The sequence below is a fragment of the Chlamydomonas reinhardtii genome, chromosome 6, assembly GCF_000002595.2.
Source record: "Chlamydomonas reinhardtii strain CC-503 cw92 mt+ chromosome 6, whole genome shotgun sequence".
Classification (NCBI taxonomy): Eukaryota; Viridiplantae; Chlorophyta; class Chlorophyceae; order Chlamydomonadales; family Chlamydomonadaceae; genus Chlamydomonas; species Chlamydomonas reinhardtii.
In genome coordinates this window covers 7,622,783-7,637,467 of record NC_057009.1, presented here as the reverse complement: position 1 = coordinate 7,637,467, position 14,685 = coordinate 7,622,783, and the positions used below count along the sequence as shown (strand labels likewise).

Below are 14,685 nucleotides of genomic sequence, written 5' to 3'. Positions count from 1 at the left end.
GAGACCCCGTTTCCGGGGATGGGGCCCCGGAAGTTTGCCCAAAACTCCGGCCAAAACTCCGGCCCATTCGCCGGAAGTTTGCACCGCCAGTTCGAACGAGCCAACCCCAGTCGACCCCGAACTTCCAAAACTCCGGCCAGCGAGCACAGTCCAATGCTGACCGAACTCGCAGCTCCCGCTATGGCGCGAGCGCGCCCCGCTTTATTTCCTTTGCCTTACGGAGCCTCGTTACTCTCCGGAAGCTCCTGCGCCTCTCGTGACCCTTCATATTATTTATCGGCTCGGCCCTGGCAACTTGGCGCCATCGGCGATAGAGGGCTGCGCGAAGACCCGCCACAGCAGCAGGTGCGCGGTGGGCAGATAGAGGGGGAGCAGTGCGTGTGGTATGCGCCGGCGTGGGTGGCAGCGGGGGTCTCGTGTGCCTGTCTTGGCCCGCGTTACTACGCTTCCTCACCTCCGGTTGTGTTGTTGGCGTGTTGCACCGCATTCGGCCCGCCCGCCGTCGTACACATTCGGGCCCCTCTTCTGCTTTGCTTCGCCTTGTTCTTGCCCCTGTTTGTCACACTGTCGCCCGGCCATTGTTTTGCTGCACGCCGTTGCATTACGCTAGTGCTCGTCTACACAACTCATCCGTGGACGCCGGTCGCCTGCCTGCAGGTGCGCATCGGCTATGCTATCCGCGCGGTGTGGCGTCGCATTGAGTCTGTGTGGTGCTATCGCCTTGGCCGGGCGCCCGGAGCGTGAGGAATGCGCGTCAGCAAAACATCGACACAACCTGCCAGCTACCGTCGGTACAGTAACAGCGCGTGAACGACGCACCAATGCCTTGTCCCTTCTTGCTACGCATTTATGTGGGCACGGGTGGGAGCCACACACATCGGGACTACGCTTTCCTGCCCCTTGCCATGTTCCATCACGAGCTTCAATGCAGGGGCAAGTGCAGGGGCGGGACGTCAACTCTGCAACCAACATCCGGCACGCGCTGGTGGAGATGCTGCTTGGAAACGTGCGGCCCGCATCACTACAGCCTGGCGGCGGTGGCGGCGGCGGCGGCGGCCCAGCAGCGGCCCAGCAGCGACACAGCGACAGCGGCACGTGTGCGCATGTTGGTAGCGGAGGGGACGGGAACGGCCACGTGGAGGAGAGCGCAGCGTCGCCCAAAACTTGGCGCAAGCGCGCAGGCTGAGGGGCTGGCCGCCGGTGTCTAGCTAGGTAGCAGGCCACAATGGGGTGAGCAGGGTATGCTTGGCAGGGGGCAGCAGCAGCATGACAAGTAGTGCGGCTTTTGTCAATTGTGTGGTGTCCTGGCTGGCTCTGCAGTGGCGGTGTGGCTGCTGAGCACCTGGTTTGGCTATGTGCCTGTACAGACCGACCCCGGCTATGTCCGGGTGATGAGGACGTTCGGCCTCAGAGAGTGGAGGGGCTCAGCCCCTTTTCCCGTGGCAGGGGGACACTTGTCCTTGTTTGGTAGCACACGCGCCCACGCCGTAAAGACGCAGGCCCTGTCACACATATGACGTCTCAAGGAGAGCTTATTTCCGCCTGGACTGCTGGGACAGCACGCATCCATCCTCATTACAGCCTGAGCGCCCTGTCACCAACTGTCATGACAACGCCCCTATGGATTGGCCCGGCAGCGGCGGCAGCCCAGGCAAATGAACTAGCACTCCGGCAAGTGGAGTAATCCTCCTCAATGAGCAACAGACACCATTACGGTATCGTATCTCGGGCAGTACTTGATTGGCCAACAAGCACATCTCGACACACAGCAAAACGCAGCAGCAGAACAACACGCTATCCGCCAAGACACATCAAATCGCGCTGGCACCAATCAAATGCACCAAAAACTCACAAAAAGACGGCGAAGCTGGCGAAACTGCGCTCAAGTTCACAGGCCAGCGCAAGCGTGCCCACATGTGCGCTGGTGCACGCGCTATCGGAACAAGCACGTGTACCGTGCTGTCGCCGACAGATATCAGGAAACAACATCAAAACACATAACCTTCTAGCCCCATCTCATGTTCGAGTGGTACAGACACACATGCACGTGTTTCGCTCACGACAGCTACAACAGCAAAGCGTAGTGGAGACGGCCCACCTTCGACATCCGCCACGCCAAGAGCTTAAACAAGATGTCTGCCCGAGAGGGCAGGAAAAGGGCTCGTGATGGAACCCTCCCCTCCTGGTGCCCAATGGACACCAGACACCAAGCCAGACACCTGACGCGGCACCTATTAAGCACACGCATCTATGTTGGGGGCCTATGATTGCCTATGGCATCCCCGCAATGCCGGACTTTGCCGGTTGGGTTGGGTGCACAGTCCGTGCTGACCCACAGCTAACAAACTAGTCACGTCACTGCACGAACAGCAGGCAACCAACCCCCGGGCCACCACACGCACGGCTTCAACATAGGCCGGCGCCGCAGACCGCGTCACGGCGCGGCGCTTGCACCTTCCGCGCCGCCGCCGCCCAGTCCTCCGGCAGGAGCACCATGGCCGCGGCAATGCGCTGCGCAGTAGCGCGGGCTGACGGCGGCCGTATAAGCGGAACGGGCAGATGCCGTCTGGGGCCTGACCCAAGCACCTGGCGCCAGACATCGACCAAGTAACGTTTCTCGCACTCGTCATATACGAGTACGGGTACCTGACGCACCGCGCTCAAACATTTCGCGGACTTCCTGAAGCGCGCCATCCATGGGACCAACTCCCTTATACACATCATGTTGGGGCCGGAAACGCCATAGCAAACGACAGGGCTCCACTGCGCTGCGCCGGCTTACCCCGCAGGGGCATATGGTACACCCACGGCACAGATCCTTTCGCGAGCTTGCCGTGATAGTTTGCCCTGCTGCGGCTTACCCCGGCAGCCAGCCAATCACAGGCATGCACAGCAGAACATCAGGTTGCTTAGTACCGACCAGTTGTGACAAAGCATACAGCCATGAAGTCATAGAGCTCTGCTGCTGCGGATCAGCAGTCAGACGGTCCACGGCAAGGCACAGCCACGCCACAAGCTACCTTGGTGGTTGTTATGCGTTTCCTTAGGTGCCATCCTCCAACATCGTCGCCAACCGGCGCCCATCCGCAACACATACGCCGCTAGCTCCCCGCCCTCCGTACGCTAGATAGAGTTCTCGGTCTTGCGCCCTCGATGATGTTGACACTTGCCTCCATACCATCCACGGAATGCCCGTCATCGGTAACCCTCATTTACACTAGAATGGCAGTGAACGCGCATCCTGCACAGTTGCTTCGAGCGCACCTGAACCCTTCTTACTCAGCGCATGTAGGTAGGAGCGGGCTCTGCCAAATGCCGAGCCCGTCATTGTCAGAGGACCCGTTACGTGTGACAGTCATTCATGCCTTGAGCTTGCATCCATTCTAGTAAGCAGGGTAGCCCCTCACATGAATGTATCAGGACATACAGAGACACCGCCGGTTCGTACACATGCATTATTCTGAGCACACGGTCCATGCAAGAATCTCAAGCGTTTTCGTTATTGTTAGCCACCTGTTGCTGCGCTACATGATGCCCCTTGTCTTGGCACATCCAGGTCCGCAATCAGTCATTCATTTTCTTACCGCACCGCACAATAGTGCGGCCGCATGTCCACCCCAGTTGCAACCGTGGCCCAGCGCGCATCCCATTCGTAACCTCCGAACTGCACGTCCTGCCCAGAACCCGCCCAGCAGGCCCACCACCCTGCCGTTCCTCCCGCCTGCTCCCTCGGCCACGGCTGAAGCCAGCCACCCTCACCTCCTCGCACTCATCACTCATCCCTCGCTCTTCCTCAGCCACTGCCGCACTGGAGTCGCTGCTCCAGCTGCCGCACCTCCGCCTGCTGCTCCGCCTCCGTCCCGTCCAGGCGCGACAGCCCCAAGTCAATGACCACGCAGCGCGGCCCCACCGCCGCCTCCGCAGCCGGCAGCAGGAACATGAAGTTGCTGAGCCGGATGTCGCCGTGCAGGAAGCGCCCGCCACTGCCGCCGCCAGCAGCGCGAATGTCCGCCGCGTGCAGTACCTTAAGCGCGTGCACCGCCGCCGCCGCCGCCGTCGGCTGGATGTAGCCCCACTGCTCCGCCGCCTGACGCAGCGTCAAGCCCCGCACCCGGCTGGTGGCGATGAAGCGCACGTCGCCGTCCGGCGGCGGCTCCCACTCCTCCTCCTCCTCCCCCCCAGACAGTGGTGGCGGCGGCGCCAGGTCACCCAGGCGGCCAGCGGCCAGCAGCCGCGGCAGCACGTCGCCCTGCAGCGCGGCCAGCGCCCGGTAGGCACTGCACTCCGCCTCGAAGGCCGCGACGCCGTGCTCGTCCGAGTCCAGGATCTTAAGCACCGCCTCCTCGCCATTGACGCGGCCGGTGCAGGCAAGGCCCGCGTAGCCCACGTGCAGGACCTCGGGGTCGGCCTCAATGAGGAGCGGCGGCAGCGGCGGCGGCTGGCGGAGGCAACATGCGCGCCGCCGCCAGTGATGCGCGCTGCTGCCGGTGACGGGCGCAAGGCTCGCTCCGTCTCCGCCTCTTGCTTCGGATGGAGAGGCGGGCGCCAGCGCAAGGCGCGCTGCGCCCTGTTCGTCCCAATGCTGCAGCATCGAGGGCTGCGCCTCCGCCTCCCCGCCGGCTGCTGCTCGCCTTGCCGCTCCCGCCGGCGGGCTCGTCGCCGCCCGGCTGCCATGTGCCGCCAGCCCCGCACCGCCCACGGCCTGCCCTTCCGTGTGCCCCGCACCGCCGGCAGCAGCGCCCCCGGGCTGCCCGCCGCGACCAACTGCACCACCGCCGTCACCGCCACCACTGCTGCGGCTGGGCCCTGCGTCCGGCTGCCCGGGCGGCGCTGACCGCGACCGCCGCCGCGCAAGCCCTGCTGCAGGTGGGTCGGGCACCTCCGGCAGGCTGAGCAGCATGGTGTACAGGGTGGCGGCGGCGGCTGTGACTGCCGGCTGTTGGTCCGTGTGCTCCGTTGGCGCCAGAAAGGGCCCTGCCAGGTGCAGCACCCCGTCGCGCGCGCGGCCGCGCTTGCGGCTGCTGCTGCCGGTACCTGCCACGCTGCCACTGCCGCCGACACCACCCATGCCATCAGGACCGCTGCCGCTACAGCCACCGCCGCCTGCGCCAGCAGCCAGCGCACGTGCAGCAGCGGCGGATGCACTTCGGGTTGTCACGCCGGTACTGCGGGCACGGACTACTGCGGCGGCTGCAGGACCCACCGATGGCGCCTGCAGCTGCTGCTGCTGCCGGGGTTGGGGTTCGGTCTGGTTCTCCAGCAGGACCTGCGGCGGCGGTGGCGAGCACGTGCGGCGCACCGCCCACATGGCGTAGTGGCAGCTGACAATAGCGTACCTCACTCCCAGGCGGTCCATGTACTCATTGACCTGCATGTTAAGGCATGAACGAGCGTACGAGCGAGTACTGCGTCATTGAATCGTCAACACGTACGACGGCACCGGGGAGGCACCAGGTGAGCAACGAGGAGGCACGTCACATGTATGCGCGCTGAGAGCCAGATCGACGCAGAAGGCACGGGAAGAGACTGCAAAGGCACTGAGGGGCTACAGTGTGCGCGCTTCCGTCCACGCGAACAAGCCCATCCCAGCAACTGTAGCGCGCATGCCGTCACAAACGCATTGAGGCGGTCTGCTGCTTATGCAGCTGCATGGCTCGGGCGAGTGCTACGGCTCGGGCTGGGGCTCGCTGGGGCTCGGGCGAGGGCTGTGGGGCCCACCTGTGCCAATATGGCGCGAACACGTGTGTCGCCGCTCAGCCACAGGTCCACCAGCGAGCGCGGCGTTCTGCCCTCCAGCATCAGTGCTGGCGCCTTCATCTCCACAAAGCTGCGGCACTGCTGCCAGGTCGCGTCGTCATCCGAGATGACTACAATGAGCGGCATGTCTGGGCGCAGCGAGCCGCCCCCTCCCTGCACAAGCCACTCAAGACCCTCCTGGCTGCTGGCCACCTCGTGGATCTTCTCAAGGCTCATCTCAGCACCCCAATAAACACTGCTCACGCGGCCAGTCCTGGCAGCTGGCACGGCCGCAGCATCACTACCAGCAGCCGCCGGCTCCACCCCAGGCGTTATACCGGCGGGCGCCGGCTTCGCCGCTGCCCCACTGCCCACTGCTGCCGCCGCTGCAGTGCGGTCGGCACTGGCGCCGCCACGCAACCGCTCCAACAGGCCGTTGACCAGGATGGTCAGCACCTTGAGCAGCGGGCGCGTGCCGAAGCAGGCGACAGCTTCATTGATGAGCACTTCAGGCGGCCCTTGCTGCTGAAGCAGCACCCTGTCGATTGGCGGTTCCGACACATACGAGCGCCACACGCAACGCAGTGTCATACTGGGGATAACCCATGGTTGCCCAAGGAATTGGCTAATCTACCGGTAACGCAACGACCCTGGCCTGACGACAACGATCACCTCACCCACCCATATCACGGCACTCACCGAATAGGCTCGCCGTCAGCGCTGCAGAAGATGTCATCCGCATGCATGATGAGCGTGAGCACCTCAGCGTCGAAGCTACTGCCGCCACCCCCACTGTTGCTGCTGCTGCTGCCGCCGCCGCCGCCGCCGCCGCCCTCCGTGCTGCTTGTACCATGGCCGGCCCCGCCCATAGCTTGGAAGCCGCTAGCAGTGGCGTGGCTGCCACATGCGGCCGCCAAGCGGCCGAAGAGCGCGGGAATGCGTTCTTGCGGCGCCACATGCTCCCAGGTCTTGCAATCTACGGGCTCCGCGTGATCTATCTTCAGCGAGCGACTAGGCTTGTCAAAGCGGGATGGCAGGGCCGCGTCTGGGAGCGGAGATCGTAGGAAGACCGTTGGCCGAACGCCTGCGGAGCGGTCAAGGCACGGCAAGCGACCGTCACGGTCCTTTGCTCTTGCGCAGGCATCAAAGCGCGTTGGTTCATTCCAAATCGCGCCCACATCATACCTGTCTTCCTGCAGATTTTGATAAGGAACTTCAATAAAGTTGGGTCGATTGCACTGCCGATCGCATCGGCAAACTTTTTTGGACTGAGCCCCCCAAACCGCTGATGTGCACAAGCCGCTAGTGAGAATTCCCTGGGCCCGCGCAACACAATAACTCACCGGCCCCTGCCGCGCTCCCCATGCCCAGGCCAGCCGCCGCAACTGCATCACCTGAAAGCGACCGAAACACAGATGCAAACGAAGTGAAGACATGAACGAAAGGCATGCGCAGTTTGGAACGGCGCTGCACGTGCACGATGCAGGCTGGTGGACGGCAAAGGAGAGCCTGCGCCCCCAACCTCACAATGCACCACCGCGGTCCAGCGGCCACCCTCTGAGCTGCGGCGTGTCGTGACCAGCCGCTACCCTGTGCGCATCGTCCCACTCACCAGCTTGTGCTGTGCCCTGGCCAGCCGCCGCGCCTGCACAACGTGAAAGCGATAACAGGGCAATGCAGGCAGTCAGCATCGCCAGGGCGGAACGAATCACGCCTCGCCAACAAGGGCCAGAGACCGAGCGCCGCAAGGCTCCGGCGGATGCAGACAGTCATTGACACTTTGAGCCCGGGCATAGCTAGCCTCCTGAACTCCCCCGGTCTGCATCTGCTGCCACCTGTGACCTGGCAACACATTCCTTCGACCAACCCCGACCCAAACCATCGTTGAAGCTCATCCCGCACCCCTCTCCGATGCCGCTCCACGTCCGGGGCCTCGCCCCCGACCCAAGCGGATCCTGTCACGATCATGCCCACTAATCCGCCCTCCGGGCTATCGCTACTGCAGCGCGCGCGTGACGTGCGGCGCGTGCATGCGCGGCAATGAGTTTTCACCCATGGCCCGTGGGTGTCCTGTGGGGATGTCATGATTGACAGTGGTGAGGGTTGCGTGGGTGCGGGTGCGGGTGAACGCGGGCCAAGACAGGCACACGAGACCCCCGCTGCCACCCACGCCGGCGCATACCACACGCACTGCTCCCCCTCTATCTGCCCACCGCGCACCTGCTGCTGTGGCGGGTCTTCGCGCAGCCCTCTATCGCCGATGGCGCCAAGTTGCCAGGGCCGAGCCGATAAATAATATGAAGGGTCACGAGAGGCGCAGGAGCTTCCGGAGAGTAACGAGGCTCCGTAAGGCAAAGGAAATAAAGCGGGGCGCGCTCGCGCCATAGCGGGAGCTGCGAGTTCGGTCAGCATTGGACTGTGCTCGCTGGCCGGAGTTTTGGAAGTTCGGGGTCGACTGGGGTTGGCTCGTTCGAACTGGCGGTGCAAACTTCCGGCGAATGGGCCGGAGTTTTGGCCGGAGTTTTGGGCAAACTTCCGGGGCCCCATCCCCGGAAATTTCCTGTGCAGCCAGCTGATGCAGTAGATTCGCGCGATAGTGACGGCAACATCAACGGCTCACCCATCGCCAGTCGCAGAACCTTGCGGGTGCTCATCTGACTGATGCCTGCAGTCTGCAGCTCGGCGTCATCGAGCGCGAGGAATGCTCGGCGCTTACTAGGAGCCGAAAAACCGTGCCTGTTCAGAGCCGTGAAGCATTGCTCTTTCTCAACATCGTCTAGATCGTCCAGGCCGTAGATGAAGTCCCGGAGGCCCCAATCCGTCGCCATGAGCGTTGGCTGCCTCGTTGTCTGTGCTGCAGCCAGTTGTTGCAAATGAATAAAATGATGTTGTCTGGAACATATTTACTAGACCCCAACTCGGCGCAAATGTAGGATTGGATGTTGGATCAATCCTAAAGCCTGCATGGGCGTCCACGCCAGGCGCCCCGAGAGTGCCCCACGCCTGTTTCGCTCCACTCTGTTATATAGACAGGATACCCACCTCGCGAAAGGGGCCGCGAATTGCGGAGCATGTTGACCGAAACACAAGCTGGCCATGAAGCTTGCCGCCCTCGGCAACGTCAATCAGAGGCTCTAGCCTCGTTAATGCATCTCCGTAGCCGACCCGATCCGGCCATCTAACAAGCGCCGCACGGGTTGTACAGGCTTGCGTGCCCTCGCCCATGGGCTGGTGGTATGCATATCAGCAGCACGCGCGCGTGGCACGCCCGTATCAGCAGCACGCGCGCGTGGCACGCCCGCACACACCGGCGCCCCCCTGGGCCGCAGCACTTAGCTAAGACTGTGCTTGCATTCCGACGGCTGTTATCCTGGATCACGCTTATACACCATTCATTGGATCGGACTGGTCAGGCGCAGCGCACGCAGGAAACGTTGAGGCACCACATGCGGCGGGCCCTTGTTTTGGTACCATGCTCACGCCAGGTCCGCCGTGTCAGGGCAGGGCGCACGGAGGCCAAGCTTTTGATGCAGGATACATCACTGAGTATGCCATTCGCCCAGCGCACGATGGGCTAGAATGAGCCTTGGTCGCAGCGGGTCGATGGGCTGGTTGCAACGCTCCATTCGCGCAGCTCTAAATCGTCAGAGTTTTCCTTACCGCACGTAATGGCAGGCCGGAATCCCCACTGCGCGGGTTGCATCACACGCGGAGCATACGCTGCGCATCCACTATGGAGGTGGTAATGCAGCCAAAGTGCCAGCGCTTGGGCTAGGATTGTGGCATCTCCTGCATCATTAGGTATGTGGGGGAGGGGGGTTGTCATCATTAGGTATGTGGGGGAGGGGGGTTGTCTGCAACCATCGGCCATACTGGGCCACGGTAACGCCTCGAAACACGGGCTCGCAGATCGGCGCTGGGTGACGCGCATTCCCTAATCAGGGGCCTCCTCCTGCCCCGGCGCATCAGCGCCAACTGGCTCGCAGACCGGCTTCTAGAAAGCAGGATAGCTCTCGCGGGGAAACCATCAGAACCCGCCGCACCAGCGTCCTCACCCGTAGAGCAGCGACCTAGGAAGGCCGAGATGGCGCTCGTTCGGGGAAGTTCGGCACAAGTATGTTCAGTGCCTACACAGGTAACGGAGCCGAACCGTTCCTGATGGGTTTCGATCTTGCGACCTTGATGGTCCTCCGGCACCCAACTCCGGCATCGTGGCGCAAGACCACCCGCGTACAAAGCCCACGGGCGGGCAACAGTCATTAGCGAATAGAGGTTACATGTGGGATGACAGCCACGGGCAAGCCAGGGCTCCATAAACGCACGAGACACGTACGCACACTCGAGGGAACCTCGAATGACCCCCATGCTCCTCGCCTCACTAAAGGAGGGGAGGAACCCCGAGCAAGGCTCACCGCAAACGCTAGCGCTGCTCACCTAAGCCGCGGGTCGGCGTCAGACTGACTGCCACTTTGCAAAGTGCAACTCCTACCCCAAAACACCAGCACCAACAGGGCAGGGCCCTCACACTGTTGGGTGCAGCCCGAAGCTGCATCCTGTAGACGGCCCAGGGCCGTGCAAGTTCGCTGAACCACGAGGATCAGCCGGTCCGACCCACCAGACAACACAAGCCACAGCGCCCGCAACCTAGCACAGGCGGTGCAGGCACGCCCACCGCCCAACCAAGTCCACACAGCCTCGCAACACCCTAGCACAGCAGACAGCGCCAGCCAGCCTTCGCTTAGTCGGCCTGCGCCAGCCAGCCTTCGCTGGACTGCCTTCGCCAGACTGCATTCGCCAAGCAGGTCTCTCCACTGTGTAGATGCGCCCACAGCTCCAGCCGCCGCCGCCCGGAAGACGCCGGTCCTGGCTCCCGCCGCAGCGTGCCCCGGTTCACGCGCGGCGAGCCCGGCGCCACGTCAGGCCGCGGCAGCAGCCCACAGCAAGAGTCGCCAGCAGCTCCAATCGGCCCTCCGTTACCGAAAGAGCCGCTCAGCGACACGCCACTGCGAGCCCGGCAGCAGCGAGCGCCCCGCCAGAAGCATCGCGAAGCCATGAGGACGAGGTCGATCGGCGAGCAGGCGCGCCACCCACGCCAGGTCGCGAAGGCTCCACGGTGTGAGATCATGATGGTCGGCAAAGATTGCCAGAGCGGGGACCGCTCGGCAGGACGGCGACGATGATGTCGCCGACTGAGTGTCGCGCCGCAGCCAGAGCAGTACTGACGCACTACAGCTGACCTAAGCAACGCCAGGGACGCCATGGAGGCGCCACAGGGGATTGGCGCGGCCACGAAGGCCGGCCAGGAACTACTACCGACAAGGAGGGTCAGGGCGCCGAGGCGCCCTAACGCAACCAAGCGGAGTAGAACTGTTAGCCACTCATCTACACATGCTGTTCCAAAGTGTGCCTCCTGGCGTGTTTTTGGGGTCTGGCGTGCGCCCCAGCCCGCCTTCAAGGCTGGAACCAAGTGTAACAGACTGTTTGCGCCCTGACACGCAACCCAGCTGCGCGCCATTAAATTTTGAGAGCGTTTGCTGTGAGAAAACGCTGGTCAAAGCAGATGCACTTTGTGGGGTGGGTGAACGAAACGCGTTTACTCTTATGTGAAAGAATAGCCAGCTCGCCCAGCACCTTTACTTTTTTGCAAGCGCCAAGATCGGCTGAAGGGATGCGAAGCGCGGGACCGGTTAGCCCCCCATTGTGCAACCTCCCCAAGGGGCCTATGCGCGATGCATCGTATTTATTGGATAGATCGAGGTGATCTGTATTCTCTACGCGCGGACTGTTCCCCTGAAGCGCAGCGAGCGAGCCAAATGCACCACCAGCAAGCTTGCCCGCGGACGCGACTTACTGTGCATCGCTGATATCATCGGATGTATTGATCGAATAGCTATTTGCAGAATATATTATGTGCGCACAGTGCTCCCAGCTGACTGCTTGACTGACATTTTGAGACAGCCTTGATCGCTCAAGCTTTGCGTTTTGGCTTTCGTCAGAATATATTTGGAAGCTCTCTATGTTGCTGGTGTGCTGGCCGCGGCCTATTCGCCCCGCAGTCTTCGACTGCGCGCTTCGCCGCCCGTCCGTTTGCGCGCGAGCGCCCTTCTGTATGGTGGGGCGAGCGCCCCCCGCAACCCCCCTCCCCTTGGCGTAGGAACACCGCCCGTGCTTGTGCGCTGGTGCCTACACTACTGTGCAATGCTTGCATCCCGTGCGGGGGGAGGGTGTGGCCCTCCCCCCAATGCCCCCCCTCCCCATCGGGGCAAAACTTCCGCGAAGATGAGTGGCCAGGGGCTGAGTTACCGCCGATGGGGCCAGTGGCGGTGGCGCTTTACGGTGCACATTCGGACAAGAAAAGGTGGCGCGTACAGTACCTTATCCACGTCCGCGCATGCCATACGACCCTCCCGTGGTCTAACTTCTCATTTGTGCTTGTGCAGGTGCTCGAGCAGACGGCGCAGATGCGCGGCGCGGCCAAAAGACAAGTGTTCCCCGGTCACGGGAAAAGGGGCTGAGCCCCTCCAGCTCGCGGTTTGTGCCAGTTTGGCACTGGAACGTGGCGTAGGAACGCCGCCCGTGCTTGTGCGCTGGTGCCTACACTACTGTGCAATGCTTGCATCCCGTGCGGGGGGAGGGTGTGGCCCTCCCCCCAATGCCCCCCCTCCCCATCGGGGCAAAACTTCCGCGAAGATGAGTGGCCAGGGGCTGAGTTACCGCCGATGGGGCCAGTGGCGGTGGCGCTTTACGGTGCACATTCGGACAAGAAAAGGTGGCGCGTACAGTACCTTATCCACGTCCGCGCATGCCATACGACCCTCCCGTGGTCTAACTTCTCATTTGTGCTTGTGCAGGTGCTCGAGCAGACGGCGCAGATGCGCGGCGCGGCCAAAAGACAAGTGTTCCCCGGTCACGGGAAAAGGGGCTGAGCCCCTCCAGCTCGCGGTTTGTGCCAGTTTGGCACTTTTTGTCGACGCCCCCCCTGGTTCGCTTTTCGCAGGAGCCTGGCCATCTGGGCCACGCCAGACGTGCGCGGCCCCTTAAAGAATCCTGGTGATCTGCCCCCACAGCAACAGACGCACTGCTAAAGCTTGCACGGCCTCATCCTGCCAACACGCACGCACACACACACACACACACACACACACACACACACACACACACACCAAGCACTGCTACACTGTGCTACTCACCGGCGTCACCGCTCCACGCATGTGGCGTGGCCAAGTCCGTGAGTTCTGCTCTACTGCTACTGCTGCTACCATCCTGCCCACCTGTCTGCCGACTGCTAATCTACCTGAGCTATACACAACCAGCACCGAACCATAACCAACAAGCGCTATCACAGTTCATCAATCGATGACTGCCTTTGCCTTCGGGACCACTTCAAAGCCTCACGCGTCTGCATCTGCGACCGCTATTGCGCCCGCACTGGCACCTGTACCCGCACTCACGTCCGCAGCCGTTCCTGCCACCACTGCTGCTACCGCCACCGCCACTGCTACCGCTACTCCCGCTACTGCTCCTAACGCCCCCGCTGCTGCTTCTGCCGCCCCCGCCACTGCTACTGCGTGCGGTCCTGGCGGCGCAGGATGGTGCCCACCTGCGACCACAGCAGCCCCTGCCAGTGGTCCTCCACCACCGCCACCGCGTCACGCAGCGGCACCGCTGCCCACCACACGTCCGCGCAGCCGCAGCCGTCCGCGCCGTCGCATCCCAGCAGCGGGTCCTCGCAGCCGCACCAGCCGGCAGCAGGCGCGCGGCCGGCCTGCCCCTGCTGCTGCTGTTGCTGTTGCTGCTGCGGCTCGCCGGGAGCCGCCTCGCCATCATACGAGGACGAAGAAGATGGAGCCAACGACGGCGCAAGCAGAGCCCCAGCCGCGGCGGTGGTTGTGACGTCAAGGACGTCGGCGCTGCAGCCGGCGCCGGCGCCACAGCCATTGCCGTCGGCGGCGCCGCGGCCGTGCTCGTGACCGTGTCCGTGTGTGTGGGTGTGGGAGTGAGGAGCGTATGGAGGCGGTGGCGGCGGCGACACGCGCACCACCAGCCCCAGGCGCTGCAGCTCGTGCAGGGCCTGGCAGGCGTTGAAGCGGACCTGCGGGCGAGACGCGGCGGCGAGCGGGCAGGCAGGGGCGGGGGCAGATGGCAGAGGGTGGAAAACACAGGTCACTGGCAATCGGGCGCGTGCAGATTACCTGGACGGCAACCCACGCCCAAACGGCAATCTTCAGCCTTGGCTGCCCCCCTTGCGTATCCGTACATACCCTCTCCAACTCTCCCTCCCTCCCACGCCTCCCTCCCACGCCTCCCTCCCACGCCTCCCTCGCCAGCCTTTCCGGGCCGCTGCTCAGCGGCGCCGCGCTCACCCGCACGCCTGTCTTGTCCGCCAGAGCCCACTCCGCCAGCTCCTGCAGCCGAGACGTGGTCGCCAGTGCCGGCGGCGCCGCTGGCTCCCGGTCCGGCTCCTCATCCGTCTCCTCACTCGGCCAGTCCTGCTCCACTAGCAGCCCCCGCCTCGCCCCCGACACAGCCGTGCCGGCTGCGGCCGCGGCCGCCGCGGCTGGCGCCGCTGTAGGCGCCGTCGGCGCCGCCACCTGCGGTGGCGCCGCCGCCGCCTGCGGTGCCGCCTGCGGCGGCAGCGGGCATGCGTCGCCGCCGCCGTGCAGCAGCAGCACGTAGGCCAGGGCCGCCTGCCGCAGCTGCTGCTGCGCGGCGGCGCCCGCCAGTGCCTCCACCGCGCCCTCCTGGCCCGCCAGCGCCTTCTCCGCCAACAGCTCGTTCACAACGGAGCGGAACCTGCACGAGCCAACACGGGATTGCCGTACAAGTGTACGTGCGCGCGTGTGGGTTTGCATCAAAGAGCAGCAAGGGGAAACGCAAGGACTGTGGGCGTATGGCTGTGTGTCCCGATTGTCAGCACGCCTTCGCAACCAACGCGATGCGCCGCGCCGC

At 63.6% G+C, this 14,685-nt stretch overlaps 4 protein-coding genes across 4 annotated transcripts; 1 reads left to right on the top strand and 3 right to left on the bottom strand.

The window, feature by feature from the left end:
- Positions 1 to 78: 78 nt before the first annotated feature.
- On the top strand, positions 79 to 1,524 carry CHLRE_06g301400v5 (uncharacterized protein). The gene is made up of 3 exons (XM_043063606.1): positions 79 to 345; positions 658 to 861; positions 932 to 1,524. The coding sequence occupies exons 2-3, from the start codon at positions 850 to 852 to the stop codon at positions 1,184 to 1,186; spliced, it is 267 nt and encodes an 88-aa protein (XP_042924312.1). The 5' UTR covers positions 79 to 345; positions 658 to 849; the 3' UTR covers positions 1,187 to 1,524.
- Positions 1,525 to 1,563: 39 nt separating this feature from the next.
- CHLRE_06g301350v5 (uncharacterized protein) lies at positions 1,564 to 8,618 on the bottom strand. The gene is made up of 7 exons (XM_043063605.1): positions 7,957 to 8,618; positions 7,639 to 7,806; positions 7,349 to 7,381; positions 7,080 to 7,130; positions 6,436 to 6,820; positions 5,719 to 6,274; positions 1,564 to 5,368 (listed from the first exon to the last, which is right to left on the bottom strand). Exons 4-7 carry the CDS (start codon positions 7,099 to 7,101, stop codon positions 3,794 to 3,796), a joined length of 2,538 nt encoding a protein of 845 aa, XP_042924311.1. The 5' UTR covers positions 7,102 to 7,130; positions 7,349 to 7,381; positions 7,639 to 7,806; positions 7,957 to 8,618; the 3' UTR covers positions 1,564 to 3,793.
- Positions 8,619 to 8,666: 48 nt separating this feature from the next.
- CHLRE_06g301325v5 (uncharacterized protein) lies at positions 8,667 to 11,608 on the bottom strand. The gene is made up of 2 exons (XM_043063604.1): positions 9,792 to 11,608; positions 8,667 to 9,525 (listed from the first exon to the last, which is right to left on the bottom strand). Exon 1 carries the CDS (start codon positions 10,859 to 10,861, stop codon positions 10,475 to 10,477), a length of 387 nt encoding a protein of 128 aa, XP_042924310.1. The 5' UTR covers positions 10,862 to 11,608; the 3' UTR covers positions 8,667 to 9,525; positions 9,792 to 10,474.
- An 878-nt stretch (positions 11,609 to 12,486) lies between these two features.
- Positions 12,487 to 14,685, bottom strand: CHLRE_06g301300v5 (uncharacterized protein). Its single transcript, XM_043063603.1, has 2 exons — positions 14,100 to 14,685; positions 12,487 to 13,828 (listed from the first exon to the last, which is right to left on the bottom strand). Exons 1-2 carry the CDS (start codon positions 14,586 to 14,588, stop codon positions 13,298 to 13,300), a joined length of 1,020 nt encoding a protein of 339 aa, XP_042924309.1. The 5' UTR covers positions 14,589 to 14,685; the 3' UTR covers positions 12,487 to 13,297.